General features: G+C 47.9%; 1 protein-coding gene across 2 annotated transcripts; it reads left to right on the top strand.

Annotated features, from left to right (window-relative positions):
• The first annotated feature begins 232 nt into the window (after positions 1-232).
• Positions 233-12,315, top strand: MEA1 (male-enhanced antigen 1). 2 transcript variants are annotated; one of them, XM_085610120.1, is made up of 4 exons: positions 233-369; positions 2,743-3,116; positions 7,588-7,690; positions 11,598-12,315. In XM_085610120.1, the coding sequence occupies exons 2-4, from the start codon at positions 2,760-2,762 to the stop codon at positions 11,768-11,770; spliced, it is 633 nt and encodes a 210-aa protein (XP_085466246.1). In that variant the 5' UTR covers positions 233-369; positions 2,743-2,759; the 3' UTR covers positions 11,771-12,315. The 2 variants fall into 2 exon arrangements, with proteins under 2 accessions (XP_085466246.1, XP_085466247.1); XM_085610121.1 differs by having other exon boundaries at positions 269-542.
• The last annotated feature ends 5,010 nt before the right edge of the window (positions 12,316-17,325 follow it).

The raw sequence follows: 17,325 nt of genomic DNA, 5'->3' as shown, positions 1-17,325 counted from the left end.
ATGTACCATGTTGTTTTGTAAAGCGCTCTCACAACTCTGGGTAAAGATCGCGATTTATAAAACTGCATTAAATAAATGAAATAAATGAATAAACTCCCAGGTGCGGAGCCAGCCAGAGGGGACCTCGTTAGAGCCGCTCGGCTCTGCGCATGCGCTGTGGATGCTGACTCCACCCCTTCAATAATCACCTCTGATTCGTCCACTTCGCGCATGCTCAGTTGGAGCGTAGGGACTCCAATCTTTAGGACTCGCTCCCTATTGGTCCGGTTCGCGCATGCGTACTCCTCGAGGTCGACTTGTATCATGTGACCGGACGAGGCTGGGCGGGGTGAGCTGAGGACCCGGAAGTGAGCGGCGGAGCCGGGGCAGGTATGGGCCGGGAGAGAGCGTAGGGCAGCAGCCTGCGGGGCGCCGGCAGCAGGCAGCGTGGGTGCCGGGCTGAGGGTGGTATGTCGGTGCTCCCCGGGCCCACGCCTGATGAGCTGCTCCAGGCCAGGCGTCTTCTTTGAATTCTGAGACTTGTAGTCCTCCCTTATAATGAGGTGAACAAGGCTACAAATCCCAGCATTGTGGAGGGTCGGGGTCAAGCAGCGGTGTCAGTGCGCGAACAGCGTGTGGGAGACCGTTTTGTGGCGCCTGGTGTGTCTTTAATCTAGACACATGTATTCAAACTGTAGCTAGGCTCACGCTGCACAAGTAATCTACCTAGCCACCCACTTGTATCCTTACACCCACCCACCTACCCTTCCACCCACCTATTCACCTACCCTACCACTCACCTACCCCTCCATCCCTCCACATACCCTTCCTTCCATCCATCCCTCCACCTACCCTTCCTTCCATCCATCCCTCCACCCATCCACCCATCCATCCCTCCACCCATCCATCCCTCCACCCTTCCATCCATCCCTCCACCCATCCATCCCTCCACCCATCCATCCCTCCACCCATCCATCCCTCCACCCTTCCATCCATCCACCCACCCTTCCATCCATCCCTCCACTCACCCATCCATCCACCTACCCATCCATCCACTCACCCTTCCATCCACTCACCCTTCCATCCACTCACCCTTCCATCCACCCTTGCATCCATCCACTCACCCTTGCAGCTGGGGCCGTGACCCTCTTCAGGCTGGACAGTGTAACGGCCTGTAGATGGGGCTGCCCCAAATCGGATTTTATTAGATACATTAGTGTAACGCGGGCTTAACCACATGAGCAATTTAGAAATAAAAGTAAATACAAAGAGAAAGCCTTGATTCACTGACCTAAGAATCAATATTATATGATGATAGACAAGAGATATGTAGATTTACAGGTACATTTTAAATAGGTATGGCTTCATGTATTTCTAAAGTGCGTAGGGATGCCTTTGATTCTATATTTTCAGAAAAAACGGTATTAGTCTAGGAGGAGTCAATCATGAAAAGGCTTGCTCCGGTGTTTCTGACCTTACTTTTGGGATATTCAATAGTACACAAGTTTTGTTCCTGTTTGTCTTTTCCAATGCTTAATTTGTAGAAGAATATATGCTGGGGCTCGAAGTTGTTCCGTACTGAAGGTCTGCGTTCCCAAATACCAAGGCTGTGCTCTCTGAAACCTCACACCTCTTTAATCAACCTCCCTACCCCTTTGTCTCACTCGTGCTGTGTTTTTTCCCATCCCTGCTTTCCCTCTTTGTCATTCCCATGTTTCTTTTCTTCCTTCTCTGCCTTTGTCAATTGGTCAGAGTTTGATGCTATAAAATAAATCTCCTTCCCAAACAATGAGTGCTGGTTGGCCCCAGCTGCAACCACTGTCTTACATTAAGCACTGGTCCATCCCTCTTTGCACATTAGCTCTCTTTGTAGCTGAATCGTCCTAAGTGAATGGCTTTGGATTTGAGGCAGGTTGTCTTGAAGTGTATGTTGGCTTGCGACCCAACATAGGTGTCATGTAGTCCAATTTGTTTGGCCCTTTGACAGGCCGTGCAGCTGAAAGTAAGATGGTTGTATCTGGGGCTGGAGTATGTTTGGGTAGCCCCCGAGCACGGCTTTGTCCTTGTCTAGGTGTGAGATGGCCATGGCCTGTGTGTTCGTCCTCAGCTCTTCGGGTAGAAGAGATAGTTTCAGTTTCCCTAGAAGACTGAGAACGTTTGTGGCAGTTTTTCCAGCTTGACAAGGTGTGTGAACGCAGAGACTATTTGAGCTGTTGTGAAAATTTAGGGTTTTGCCACCGGGACCAAAGTTGGGTTGAATCCCACGTCTTTTTAGGGTGTGATCTAGTTCTGGGTAGGCGTGTTAAAATTGATCTCCAGGATTAGACATTGATTTTAAAACGAACACAACTAGAAAGACCATTTACAGAGTTGCTCACGCTAGTTTTGAGAGCCGGTCACTTATCCTCACCCCATCGAGCTCTTTGCCTCGCACACAGAAGGGGATCTGGGATCGATTGTACAGTTAGAGATTAGGGTGTCTTACTGGGGCAAGGTGCAGCAGACCTGGCTGTTGTCAGGGTAGCCTGTTTTTGTTTTGCGTTGTCAGGCATCGCCATAAAGTCTTCAGCTATGCGTGTGTGCGCTTTATAAGATAAACCAATGCTGTATGTGGCATCTCCTAACAACAGGTCTGAGATTGACCACTCCTTTCACTGTTCGCCTCATGCAACATCCCTATTTTACACCTGTTTTTATCTCCTGTTGGTTCACCTCTGGCCACTCCCAAACCAATTAATCTCTATCCTTCCTCTCTTCCTTCAGCCTCCTGCATCCTGTGCATGGAAGTTGTGGTTCCCAGGGGGGATAACATGGGCCCAGAACGCATCTTCCCAAACTCAAACGAGGACCTAGGGGAGCAGCGTCCACCCGAGGGTCTCCAGGACAACATGGGTGACTGGAGCGGAGACGAACCCGAGGAGGAGGAAGAGGACCAGCAGAACGAAGAAGAGGAGGATAATGTGAACGAAGGTGGCTACTTCTACCAGCCTTTGAACCAGGACCCTGAGTCTGGTGCGTTTGGGCATCACAGCCATCCGGGCCAGGAAGGAGGGGGGGATTACAGCCACCTGGAGCAGACGGACGAGGGACTGGGACCTCAGGACGAGGCGGCGAGCAACATTCACGAGCGACTACAGGTATCCTGGTGTGACTGCACCATCATGCATTGGTTCGCTTACAGAGTCGTGTCGGGGGCCACTCATGAAATGAATAAATCCACTGGGGGTGTACACTGTGGCAGCTGAGAGTGCAAACTCGGCTAGGCAGAATGACCTTCAAACATTCAACATGCATTGAACCACACGTAATTAACTCAAAAGGCAATTCAAAATGACAAGCTACTGTTGTAGAGGCTCTGTTAACATTTCAATATTGCATACACTTTATACAAGTATACTTTCGTCCCCAAGCAGTATCCTTTTAATTAATCCTTGGGAGAACTGTAAAGACATCCGCCCAATTGATAATCCCATTCTGGGTGAGCTCTTGGCATAAAGTTTGACTTGAAAGTTTCAGTTACAGAGGTCTTGTAGGAAGAATGTAGCCTGAGTTGTTCTTAACTGTCTCCAAATTCCAGGGCCCCTGATTTCCACTCTTCCACCCAGGACAAGTCCCTATGGACCAAGGCCTGCGCGTAATCCTAGAATCTCCGATCTAATTGCTGGATTTTTAATCCCCATTAAACTAAACTGAATTATTCCTATCCTGATTTCAATGATGTTTTGGGTAGTGAATTAGAATTTTAAAAAACAAGTACATTCAGGGTTTCATTCAAGTAAGCCTCCTGTCCACACAGATGTCCGATGGCAGCAAGCTCACCTTCTCTAACCGAACCACTCAAATATTGTACATTTTAGCTGCATCTTGTAGTCGTTTCAAGACATTGATAAGATTTTATTACCGGAATCCACACCAGAAACCAGTTTTTTGCTGAACATCTGCAGATGTACTAACTAGATGGTCCCACCTTTGTGACTGGAATACTTGAAGAGTGTGTAATGGCCAAACAGTCAGTTCTAAGCACACGCTCTCTAATTTGTGTAAACTAAGCCTACCACCACTTGCTACTCGTTCTGCCTCATTAAGTGATAGTGCTTCTGCTCCGCCACCTTCTTGCAGACAAGAAAAGTCCTTCTAGGTGTCATTAAGTATGAACGAAATCGATAAATTCAACAATTGTACTGACTCCAATCTGGTGATCAGCACATGGACATAACACTTTCAGGAGACCTGAGCTGCATAGAGTTATACTATATAAACAATATTATAAATAATAAAAACAGCAGGGACATGAGCTCCTGACTTAGAGATTGTGCTTCTAAATTGGAATTCTCAAAGTGCAAGTTAAGATCACCGAAGATTAACACATTGTTATAGTGTAATGCTGGCTGAAACATATTCTATACAGGGCTAGATATAAATTGTGACGCGGGACCTGGTGGACAATAAATTAAAAAACCTGCTATCGTATGATCTCTGCTGCAGAGAGGGTAACAGATAAGGCCTCGCAGTTTTCAAGATTGGTCACTTTGATGCAGCATTTCAAAGATAGTTTGTATATTATCGCTATTCCTCCTCTTTGCTTTGGACGATCCTATCACAAATCCTTGTGGTAGAGCATCTAGCCACATTTCTGTTAGAGACATAGCATCATGCTGTTTATCAGTTAGAATCTCAAAATTCTCGTTTTTATGTTTGATTAATGAGCGAAAGTTTATTAAGAGACGTTGCAAATTAGCTTCATTAGGTAGGGACTGTTTCTTGTGTTCGAAGTTAACCTTACAGTGATGACATCTGAGCGGAAGAGAGTGCTGTCATTTTAACACGCTTCTGAAATCTTAGGCAAAAACAACAATTGCCAAGGTTCTCCCTGGACTGGAAACAAGCATCCTAGGATCGGTTTCGGGGTTTCTCCCCTCTTCAGCCAGGATAGCTTGATTCCAGTGGCATGGAGAGCACAGGACCCACTCGGGGTGACAAATGCAAAACAAGCATTGGCATAGCCAATAGGTCTCGCTTTTGGGACCTTATAAGTATTTAGTTATGCAGCACAATATCCTTAGTGCAACAACTGTTGCATGGCTTAATACTTATAAGGTCCCAAAGGCGAGACCTATTGGCTGTGCCAATGCTTGTTTCAGGATGAAAATGAGTGCAAGAATAGTATGCGATAAACCACAAACCTTCAGGCCACTAACATCCTGTAATCCCACTCACTCACCCTACCTTTCTAATGCCGTCCAGGAATTTACAAAGCAATCAACGCAGGTGTCAAAATATGTATTTTTGCGTAGAACTCCACCACCAGTAGAGCGTTCCCCACGCTTGTAAATTCCAGTCAAGAAGTAGGGCACTCCAAGCTGTGCTCACCTTTGTAATGTCCACTAACATGTAGAATTGTCTGTTTTCACAAACCCTTTTCAATTGCATTTCCGCTTTGGAAAGCATGGAAATTTTACCCCAACCAAGCCATTTCTAAAGGAGTTTCTCCAGACGGAAAAATATTTTCTCCTAAAATAAAATAAAAAGTGAATTTGCACAGAGTATCTTATTCCCCTGGTTCAGAGCTCTGTACTGTGGAGAACTTCCTGTCATAAGAATAGGATCTCACCGGGAATGTCGCGTGACCTCCCAGAGTACGCCTGGAAACGTGTATGGTACAGCTTTCCAGGCACACTCCTAGAAACGTTTGTGAATTCCAAATAGTAGAAAAGCTAAGAACGGAGGTCCTTTCCATCCTTTCTTTGTAAATGGGGGCTATGTGTGCAAATTGAACTTAAACACGAAAATGACTTGGCGAATTGGTCCTCTAACAGTTTTCCAGGTGCAGGGAGAGAATCACTACAGGGTCGAATGTTGCCCCTGCCCAGGATTGAGGTGCTATAGGATGTATAAAGACATGCTGCATAGAGCCAGACATTGTTGAATAAGCATGTAATAATGCGCGGAGAACCATCACTGCAGGTGTGAAATAGACCACTGCTTCATGCTAGATCTCAATAGGAGAAATAAAACAGATGCCCCGCGTGGTGCTGCGGCTGCAGGTGGAAGATGACGCAAGACGTCAGGCAGTCACGAAAGATGGAGCAGACACCAAGGCACAGGGTGCAGTCACTATCAGAGCAATGGGTGCTGTGCTCTCCGAGAATGCAAGACGAGCACAAGACTGAGGCACTACAGGGCGATCAGGGACTGATGCGCAGGGTGCAGTCAATGTAGGAGTAGATGCTGATGCAAAGGATGAGGTACTCTAGGAGAAAGCAAAACATGTATAGAGTAGAGAGTGAGTACAGGGTGAATGATGCAGATGGAGTAGTTTAAGATTAATAGGACCAGAGGGCAAGTCATGGGACGCAGTCACTATAAGAGAAATAAATACAGTTTGAGATGACTGAGTCGCTCTAGGCTGAATAGAGGTTGATGCAAAGGATCCAATTACAGTTGAAGGAATGGCCCCGGGGACATTGTGCTGGTGCTACTTCTATAACAGGAAGCAAAAGCAATGTCCAGGAAGAACCTGTGGTCAAAATGCAGTCACTTTCGAAAGCACAGAGACTGATCTGAAGGGTGCTGTCACAAGAGAAACGGACTAACAGAAAGGGTACTGTCAATACTGGATAAACAGAGACCGACAATGCACAGTGTGCAGTCAGTAAAGGAGTAAAAAGACAAACGACAGATGTCAGCTGCTGTTAACAAAGACGAGAACAGGATGCAGTCTCTGTAAGATGCCAAACACTGCTGATCGTGAAGTGACAATGGGGGAAGGGGTCCAATGACAGGAGGACAGATACCAGTGCACATGGAGGGGGCACTGTCGAGAAGGCAAGAGAGAGACCAGCGCGACCCCGGCGAGCCTCGCATACAGGAAGGAGCCGCGAGACGCGCTCTGTGGTGGGGGAGGGGGAGGAGCATTGAGGCGCGAAAGCAGGGTGGCTGGCGAGTGGTGTGCGATGTGCGCGCACCATGACGAGAGAGGAAAGCCATATGGCAAACCAAACTTTTCAGTTGTACCATTCGTTTTACGGTTATGTTTTTGTGATGGTGACCAGTAGAAATCATCACCCAAGCAGGCGCTCAGATTTCAGGCACATACAATTTCACATCAACATTTTATAATGGCAACCGTAAAAGAAAACGCCGCACGTGCTGACAAAATACAGAGTTATCTTTTTAAACATCATCTACAGAACACAATGTAAACAGCACACCTAGAAAGGCTTTGTCACTGAAGAGAAGGGATCTGTGTGTAAGTGGATGTGCAAAAACAATAGTTGATGGACAGAATGCAGAACAATGTCATACGTTCACCCCAGTACAGAGATCTGGGCCTAAATCCATCGTTTTTTTGCTCACCATGCCGTTCTAGTTTGAACCCAGCCATATGCAAATCAGTCTTGACCCTGTGCCTCATGGAAACAGTGGATGTGAACAAGGCCCTCAAACTTTGTGCAATCAAAGTCAAGAGATCAGTAGTGGCTTTGCTTGTCGCCCCGGGCTGTGGTGGACAGAAGCATAGTGTGACCTGCAGCCCAGTGGACGAGGCCTGCTGACAAAGAGTCTGTGTGTGTGCATGCTGTGCTGACACTGGTGCTTCTGTTTCCACAGGAGATGAGGCTTCACCTCCCGGACCCTCCTGTTGACAGTGATGACGAGGACACAGTGGAAGCCTCCGCCACCGATACTCCGACCTCCATTCCCATGGATGCAGGTAACCTCCACCGGCAGTGCTGCCTGACACCATGCACGCAGCAGGCTCGGACACTTCATGTCTGTGCTGCCTACTCTCTCTCTACGCTTCCCCAGACCCCTGGAGAAGGCTGGACACATTTTCATCCCCTTGGCCTTTTTTTTCTTCAAATCTCTCCTGTACTGACTCGTGGGTCCAGCTCCTTCTTCCTGCTCTGGTATTCTGCGTATTTTTCACTCTTCCTGCTCTAGTGTTCTGCGCATCCTTCCCGCTACCATTTGCTGTAATTCCTCCATCCCTACTTTAAGCTGCACCTATTCCATGTAAGCGTTCCTATGTAGCACCACTACGTAGGTCATGTGGGTGTATTTCAGAGCACACTTCCACTCTGCTCCCCTTTGAGAGATCTTTCACCTACAAGAATTAATGAGTGTATTTAGAGACCAGGCCCATGTTGTGTGAAACCACAGACGTGTAAAATGTGTGCGTGTGCTGACTTGTGGTGCTGTGTGCACTGTGCACATGCCAGGTATGGATTGAGTGCCAGTGCTGGAGGAGACCTCTGTGGAGGAGTGTCTGCAGCTGTGGCTCATTTAATGACAGAATGTGGAAGTAAGTCATTTATCTGAGTCACTGTTGGAACCACTGCTGATGCCCCAAGAGACTTCTCTAGCTTTTAAAATTATTGTATCTTTGAAGTCCCAAAAGCTGAGTGTAAGAAGATTTGTTTGGGTCACCAGTATTCAGATTGACTAGACCTCTCCTTACACGCCTGAGATTTTTGGAGGGGGAGGGAGGGTAAGGAGATGATAGGTACCTGGAGTGTCACAACTCTTCCAGTAGGTGGGCATAGCATGACGGGTTACTGTTTTAACTGTATCACTAGATGGGATTTCCCCAGAGGGAAAATGGTTTGGAAAGGTGGGAATTACTCATTTATAAGCAGAAAACTATGATACTCAGACTATGCCTGAGAGCGGGCTTCGACAGACAAGAGGCATGTCACGGTGAGTGATTCCCTTAGTGCCTGCTGTGTAGTAATGTCATCCATCGGTAGTATCCATTATTGTAATATTTCAAGATTCATTACCTCCTGCAGGCTAGTAAGGAGACCGTAGAAGGGCTTCACTGCAGTAGGATTCTTAGTTGTAATGAATACAGACCCGAGGACAGCGCGCAGCCAGCACTCTGTCAGTAATCGATAGTACAGACACGTTGACAGCCCACAGCCAGCACATTGTCAGTAATGGATCCTACAGACGCATGGACAGCGCGCAGTCAGCATAGTGTCAGTAATGGATCCTACAGACGCGTGGACAGCGTGCATCCAGCACTGTCAGTAATCGATAAGACAGACACTTGGACAGTGCGCAGCCAGTACCTATGACAGTAATGAATACTACAGACGCGAGGATAACACAGAGCCAGCACAGTGTCAGTAATGGATAATACAAACGTGAGGATAGTGTGCCTCCAGCACTGTGCAAGTAATGGATACTATGACCAGAGGACAGCACGCTCCAAGCACAGTGTCAGTAATGGATGCTACATATGCGAATATAGCGCGCAGTCCACACAGTGTCATTAATGGATACTGCAGACCCCAGGACAGTGCGCAGACAGCACAGTGTTAGTAATGGATACTACAGACCTGAGGATAGCGCACTGCAAGCGCTGTGTCAGTAATGGATAGTACAAACATAAGGACAGCGTGCATCAAGCACTGTTAGCACAAGCACCTATACACAGGTTTAGAACGGGGTCGTGGTGTAGCCTGTAGTGTAACTGGGTCATGTGCTTGTGCACAGGTGTAGAACGGGGTCATGGTGTAGCCCGTAGTGTTACTGACTTAGCACAAGCTCCTGTGCACAGGTCTAGAACATGGTCATGGTGTAGCCCGTAGTGTTGCTTAGTTAGCAGAAGCTTCTGTGCACAGCTGTAGGAGGGGATCATGATCAAGCACATAGTGTATGGAGTTAGCACGAGCGCCTGTGCGCACATGTGTTTAACTGGGTCATGGTGTAGCCCACAGTATACTGAGTTCGGGCGAGCGCCTGTGCACAGGTGTAGAACGGGGTCATGGTGTAGCCCACAGTGTACTGAGTTAGCACACTCTACTGTGCACAGGTATAGACTGGGGTCATAGTGTAGCCCGTTGTGGTCCGAGTTAGCACAAGCACCTGTGCACAGGTGTAGAACTGGGTCATGGTGTAGCCCGTAGTGTTACTGAGTTAGCACACTCTACTGTACACAGGTGTGGAACAGGGTCCTGGTGTAGTCTGCAGTATACAGAGTTAGCATGAGCACCTGTGCACAGGCGTAGAACAGGGTCCTGGTGTGGCCCACAGTGTTACTGGGTTAGCATGAGCGCTCGTGCTCCGGTATAGACTGTGGTCATGGTGTAGTCTGTTGTGTACTGAGTTAGCACAAACACCTGTGCACAGATCGAGAACGGGGTCATGGTGTAGCCCACAGTGTTACTGAGTTAGCACACACTACTGTGCACAGCTGTAAAATGGGGTCGTGGTGTACAGTATACTGAGTTAGCATGAGCGCCTGTGAACAGGTGTGGAACGGTCTCATGGTGTAGCCCCCAGTGTTACTGAGTTAGCACGAGCGCCTGTGCACAGGGTCGTAGTGTAGCCTGTACTGTTACTGAGTTAGCACGATTGCCTGTGTGTGCACAGGTGTAGAATGGGGTCATGGTGTAGCCACAGTGTTATTGAGTTGGGGCAAGCGCCTGTGCACAGGTTTCAAGCGGGGTCATGGTATAGCCCACAGTGTTACTGAGTTAGCACGAGCGCCTGTGTGTGCACAGGTGTTCAACGGGGTCATGGTGTAGCCCACAGTGTACTGAGTTAGCACACTCTACTGTGCACACGTATAGACTGGGGTCATGGTGTAGCCCAGAGTGTTAGTGAGTTAGCACGAGCGCTCGTGCTCCGGTATAGACTGGGGTCATAGTGTAGCCCGTTGTGGTCCGAGTTAGCACAAGCACCTGTGCACAGATCTAGAACGGGTTTATGGTGCAGCCCATAGTGTTACTGAGTTAGCACGAGCATCTGTACACAGGTGTGGAACAGGGTCATGGTGTAGCCTAGAGTATTCTGAGTTAGCATGAGCACCTGTGCACAGATCAAGAACGGAGTCATGGTATAGCCCACAGTGTTACTGAGTTGGCATGAGCGTCTGTGCACAGGTGTAGGTCATGTTCATGGTGTAGCTTGTGTTGGCACGAGCGACTGTGCACAGGTTCATGGTGTACCCTTTAATGTTGCTGAGTTGACTCGAGCGTCTGTGCACAGGTGTAGGTCATGTTCATGGTGTAGCCTGTAGTGTTACTGAGTTGGCTCGGGCGTCTGCACAGGTGTAGGTCATGCTCATGGTGTAGCCTGTAGTGTTACTGAGTTAGCTCAAAGTCCTGCCTTACACCGACTAAAAGAAATATCTTTAAAAAAAGATGAGTAAAAATAAGCTAGAGTAACGTAACTGATTAAAGGTATAGGATGATCACAGATCAGATATCGCTATTTTTCTGGAAGTTACAAATGTAGTGTTCCACTTTTCAGGGATGAGTGTGAGAGTGGAATAGGTAAGGCTTGTGTGTGAAGTAGTGAATGAGGACGGTGGTTTTGACCACCTTGCATCCTACCTGCTTGTAGACTTAAACCGTTTTCTCTAATATAGAAATATAACCAGTGCTAATGATCTAGTTTCCGGTGTTAGGACTGCCTTCATATCCTGTAATGTTGCAGCTAGTCTTGTAATTCTCTGAGCTTGGCCTGCTTGATGGCGTTCGCTACCTGTGTAAACCAAGGAGGGCAGCAGTATGAGAGCTGTGTAGTTCAGCTAAAATAGGCAGCCCCTCAAGAACGCCATTCAAGATTTGGGGGACTGTATGCTAATTTTGTTTTATTTTTTATTGCAGCGCACGTGGAGCTGGTTAAGAAGACCATGGCAGGAATCCAGCTGCCATCTCTGGGGGTCCCAACGTGGGCCATGCAGATCTCAGAGGAGCAGTGGAAGGACATGGTGCAGCTAACGCTGCAGTCCAGAGGGAATGCTGCTGCCCCTGGTGCAGGGTGGAAAGGAACAGCCTGATGGCCATGGACTCCTTGCGGCACCAGTGGTGGGAGTAGCACCTCTGGTGTAAACTGTTCCTTCTTGTGAACTTCTTGCTTTGCTGTCTTGTAATCCACACTCCCAACACACATAGTAAAAGTGGCCTGGCTGCCAGGGCAAACTCCGATGCCATTTGGAAAGGGAAGTGGGTGTCTTGTCCATTTGCGTGAGTTCATCATACCGTTTGGCCAGATGATGGATGCAGAGTGCTTCCAATGATACTCCAGGGTTGTCGGATAAATACAGGTGTGGATGGATTTGGGAGATTCGATTGGCAGCACCATTTGTGTGTAGTCATGTTTGGACAATGATTTAAAACCTCTCTTGACGCCGCTGGTAGTGTTTATCAACCTCCAGAAGGAGCCCCCTAAAACAGGCATTGGACCAGGGGGATCAGAGTGTGCTATTGATTGTGGCACAGCTGATTCTCAGCCATAATTATCAGGACTCCTCGTATTTAGTTCTGTACATATGTGAACCTCGTACCTGACATACTATATAATAAAACATACAAATAAAGTAAAGTGTGTACTGATAACATGTGGAACTACAAAGCGTTCAGGTGAGAAAGCTATTTAGTTTGTTTTTTTAAACAATGTTAGTGTTTTACAGAAAAATGAGTATCTTAAACAATTGTTTTTCAATATTAATTGGCGACACAGTGCTTAGTTGTATCAGTGCGCCTTCAGTATATTGTATCAGTTCACAACTCTTTCACACTGTCATGATGTGGCTTTTTCGGCCAAATGTACTTATCCAAACAACTACAACAATAGTAAACAGGGTCCCTGCCTTGTTTCTTGGCGAATCATGTATATAGCTTTATAATACTTTATCTGCAACATAACATAGTTTCACGTAATCACTTTAGATCCTGGTCTGTCTTTGCCTATCTCTGATGTTGTGCTCCTGTCCACATTTTAGTGGTCTGATTGTCTCTCGTCTGTGTAATAGCAGACATCACTTGTCGCACCCACAGAGAGTCAGGTTCACTTCTCTCCACTTTGGATTCCTTGTGTAGAAGAGTGCTGGGCTATCAGTCCTCCTTATCGCTTCTCTTCTCTGCTTGGGCAAACTGTGGCTATTTCTTGCTTTCCAGCTCTGCCCTTAGGTATTGGAGCTGGGAACTCTTGCCTACCGACCACAAACCATCTTTACCATCCTAATCAGCAGCTTCGTTGCTCCGCTCACCATCGACTCCAGAGCCTGCATTCTCCTCGGTGATCTCAACTTTCACCTGGAAGACCAAAACGACCCCTGCTCCACAGCACTCCTGGAAAGCTTGAGCAACATCGGACTTGCCCAGCTTGTCACAGAACCAACACACACAGCAAGACACACACTGAACCTCTTCACCACCACAAGCAACAGCATCAAATACAACTTCCCCATGCCATTTCAGGTCTCGAAAAATCATAAAAATTGCACTAGACCTGCAGGTCTAGTAACGTGAAACATCTACTCGACCTAACAAATGCACTTGACCTCTGACTCTGAAAGCTGAGCAAATGTGACAAGTTAACAAGATTTAAAAGCATTTTTATTGCTCATTAACTTTGTGAGCAGTAAAGATGCCTTTAAATCTTACCATCTTGTCACATTTCCTCTGCTTTCAGAGGCAGAGGTCAAGTGTCAGTTTGTCTTCCTACTCCCCAGATAGGGCGAGTAGGACCTAAATATAGCTTGTCCTTCTTGAACCTGACTCTCAAATGCGAGCGGGCGAGTGGATTTATTGAGCCTACAGCAACTTCGCATACCAACCCCTGAGATCTCATTGCTAACCTACCCACCAACAACCAGGAAGACCACTTGACCAACCCTTACCAGAAACGACAGTGGCAATCATGCGGACCATCTACTCAGGGACCCTGATGGACCCATGCCGCACTTCTACCCCCAACCACAGCTACAACTTTGAGAGATCACAAATCAGTACCACCCTCAACCGTATCATCAACACCTCCATCACATCCTCCACTTTCCCGGATCAATGGAAACTTGCAGCAATCAACACCCTCCTCGAAGCCCACAGCTGAACTGAATCAACAGAGCAACTTCCGACCCATCTCCCTAGTACCCTATTCATGCCAAAGTGATTGAGAAGATCATCAACAAGCAACTCGCAACCAACTCGAACTTCATCATCTTCTAGACAACACACAATCAGGATTCAGAAAGCAGCACAGCACCGAAACGCCACTCATTGCAGCCACCGATGACATTTGAAACATCAAGAACTGTGGAGAAACAGCGGCCCTTATCCTGCTCGACCTCTTTGCTGCCTTCAACACAGTCTCCCATAACACCCTCATCAGAAGACTCTGCTAGATTGAAATACAAGGATCTGCTCTCAAATGGATCTGTTGCTTCCTCAAGGGAAGAAACCAAAGGGTCAGGATGCCATCCTTCACATCAGAGACCAAGAAACTGATAGGCGGAGTCTCACAGGGATCATCCCTCTGCCCCACTCCTTTCAACATATACATGAAACTGCTCGCCAACATCATTCGATCACAAGACATCACCGTCCGCTCCTGCGCCGATTAAATCTTGTTAGAAATGGGGGTCTCTAGTTGGCAAGGGCTTGCACCTTTGTCCAAATAGGGATACCTTCTTCCTAGTAAGGGTAAATAACCCCTGCTCACCTTCTTGGCATGAGCAGTCAGGCTTATCTTGGAGGCAGTGTGCAAAGCATATGCACATAACCAACAGTAATACAGTGTAAGCACTACAAACGGACACCACACCAGTTTAGAAAAATATCCAATATTTTTATATACTTAAGACAAGACCAAAACGATAAAAATCCACAATACAGTGCTTAAAAATCTTCATTTATCAAAATAACTTTGTAAAACAGTTCCTTGATGTCAATAGCTCCGTCTAGAGCTTTCACGGCGTCTTGAGCAAACAAATCCAAACTGTTCTGGCTGACCGTGGCGTCGCAAGCCAGCTAGGGTGTCAGGAAGACCCGCAAACAGTACCTTTCAGAAATGGAGGGTGTCGATGACGTCTCGTTGAGCTTCCAAACACACGGCATCCGCAGGCATCGGTTCCGGAGGTCAGTGCAGGAGTCGTCGGGGTCCTCTAAGTCACACGCGTTGCAGGTCGATCTCCTCTCTGATGGGGTCAGGAGTGGTGGCGTCGGCTGGCGTCGAGTGCTCCGGTGCGGCAGGCAGTGCCCTCAGGTCGCGGTGCGGTGGCGGCGTCAGATGGCGTCGTCGTGAGACCAGGGTTGCGGTGTGAGATGAAGGCGGTGCTCGTTACGGTGCAAGCAGCGTCGTCGTCTGTGCTGAAGTGCAGTCATTGGCTGACGAACTGGAGTCGATGGCACCGGCAGGCCATGGCTGTGGTGTGGGATGAGGGTGGTGCGTCGTATAACTTTACAAGCGAATCTCGAACCACGGTACAAGCAGCGGCGTCGATTCCGGCGTGGAGCTGTGTTGGGGATACCACGGCGTCGGTGCGGAGTGCGGTGCCCATGGGTCACGGTGAGAGCGTCGGTGAGACCAGGGTCGCAGTGCGGCGGTGCCCTCTGCGGTGCCTTCAGGACACGGCAACGGCATCATAGACGGCGTCGAGCTTGAAGTCTTTGCTGTTCCTGAGACTTCTTGAACAGGGGCAAGCTCTACCTCAAGCCCTTAAAGAAACTCACAAAAATAGATTGCAGAAAGTTCAGTCCAGTCCTTTCACTGCCCAAGACGGAAGCAGTCACTGCAGGCCAACACAGCAAAGCACACAGCAAAGTGGCAGTTCCTCCTCACAGCTTCTCCAGCTCTTCTTCTTGATCCAAAAGAGTTCTGAAATCATGGGGTCTGGGTCCCAATATTTATACTAGCAAATCCTTTGTCCTCTGCAGGCAGAGGGTGCTGTACCTAGTTCAAACCAGTTCTGGGTGCATTCTGCCAGTGTGCACCTTCTTCCTTTGTCAGTGTGGGCCAGGGTCCTCAGACACACCACAGGAGGTGGAGCCAGCATTGTGGAAGGCAGGCACTGCCCTATTCAGGCCCAGGTGCTACTCCTACCACCCATCTTCATGCAGATAGGTCTATTCAGCCCTGTGCTGACTCACCCTGTCTCCTGGAGCCACCCCCAGCCGCTGTCACTCGCAAACCAGACACACAATACACAAGCTAGCAGAGGCAGGCTGGATGGTTATGTAAGAAAATATCTACTTTCTAAAATTGGTATTTTCAAACACAGAATGTTAAAACCTTCTTCACTAAAAGATGTATTTTAATCATTCTGAGTTCAGGCATACCAAACTCTACCATGTTCCCTGGGTCAGTTAGGATTATAGGATGTTATAATCAAACTGCCCATTCTAGCCTATGGGGAACATGTAGCCTTGCAATAGTGAAAAAATAAATGGGCTGTAATTCACTATCAGGACATGCTGCACACACCAGGGAATGTCCTACCTTTCACATACAATGCACCCTGCCCACAGGGGTACCTTGGGCCTACCTTAGGGGTGACTAACATGTAGAAAAGGGAAGGTTTAGGGGCTGGCAAGTGGGTGCATGTGACAAGTTGACATGGCAGTTCCAGACTGCACACAGGCTCTGCAATGGCAGGCCAGAGTTACACTTTATGGGCTGTTCGCGTGGGTGGCACAATCCAGTGCTGCAGCCCAACAACAGCATTTGATTTATAGGCCCTGGCACTCGCAGTGCACTTTACTAGGGACTGACACATAAATCAAATAGGCCAATCATGGAGAGGCCAATCGATAACACATTTTACTACAGGAGCACTTGCACTTTACCACTGCTCAGCAGTGAGAAAAGTGCGCAGAATCATTACACCAGCAAAAACAGAGTAAAAACCGGGAGGTCAGAAAGCAAAAACTCAGGGGAAACACGCCAAAAGATGCCAAGTCTAACACATCTCATCCTCTCCCTGACTGACAAAACAACCACCACTAGAACCAACTGCACCAACTACATGACCATGATAGCAGACTGGATGCAAACCAACTGCCCGCAGCTCAACTCTGATAAGACAGAAGTACTGGTCGTCAGCAACAAGACCTCCCCACGGGTCTCATCCTGGTGGCCGTCGGAGCTAGGACCAACACCCACAGACCACGCAAGAAATCTAGGCATTAACCTAGATGACAAGCTCTACATGACAGCTCCAGTCAATGCAGTGTACATCTCCTGCTTCCACATGCCACGTTATGTGAAAAATCTTCAAATGGTTTCCTCAGAACACCAGAAGGCTCATCGTGCAAGCACTCCTCGCCAGTAGCCTGGACTATGGCAAAACGCTCTACGCTGGAATCTACTAACAACTCCTACACAGACCCCAGACCAACAAGAACACTGCTGTAAGACTCTTACTCGAACTCCCACGCTACACTTGCATCACACCGCACCTCTGGAAGCGTCACTGGCTCCCCATTCACAAGCGCAGCAAAATCAAACTTCTCATGTGCATTTACAAAACCCTACACACCGGACCAGAATACCTGAACAACCGCATACACTTTCCCCAACCCACCAGACACCTATGCTCTGCCTCACTCTCAC

Source organism: Triturus cristatus, chromosome 6 (genome assembly GCF_964204655.1).
Source record: "Triturus cristatus chromosome 6, aTriCri1.1, whole genome shotgun sequence".
Lineage (NCBI taxonomy): Eukaryota > Metazoa > Chordata > Amphibia > Caudata > Salamandridae > Triturus > Triturus cristatus.
This window is presented reverse-complemented; position numbering and strand designations above follow the sequence as displayed.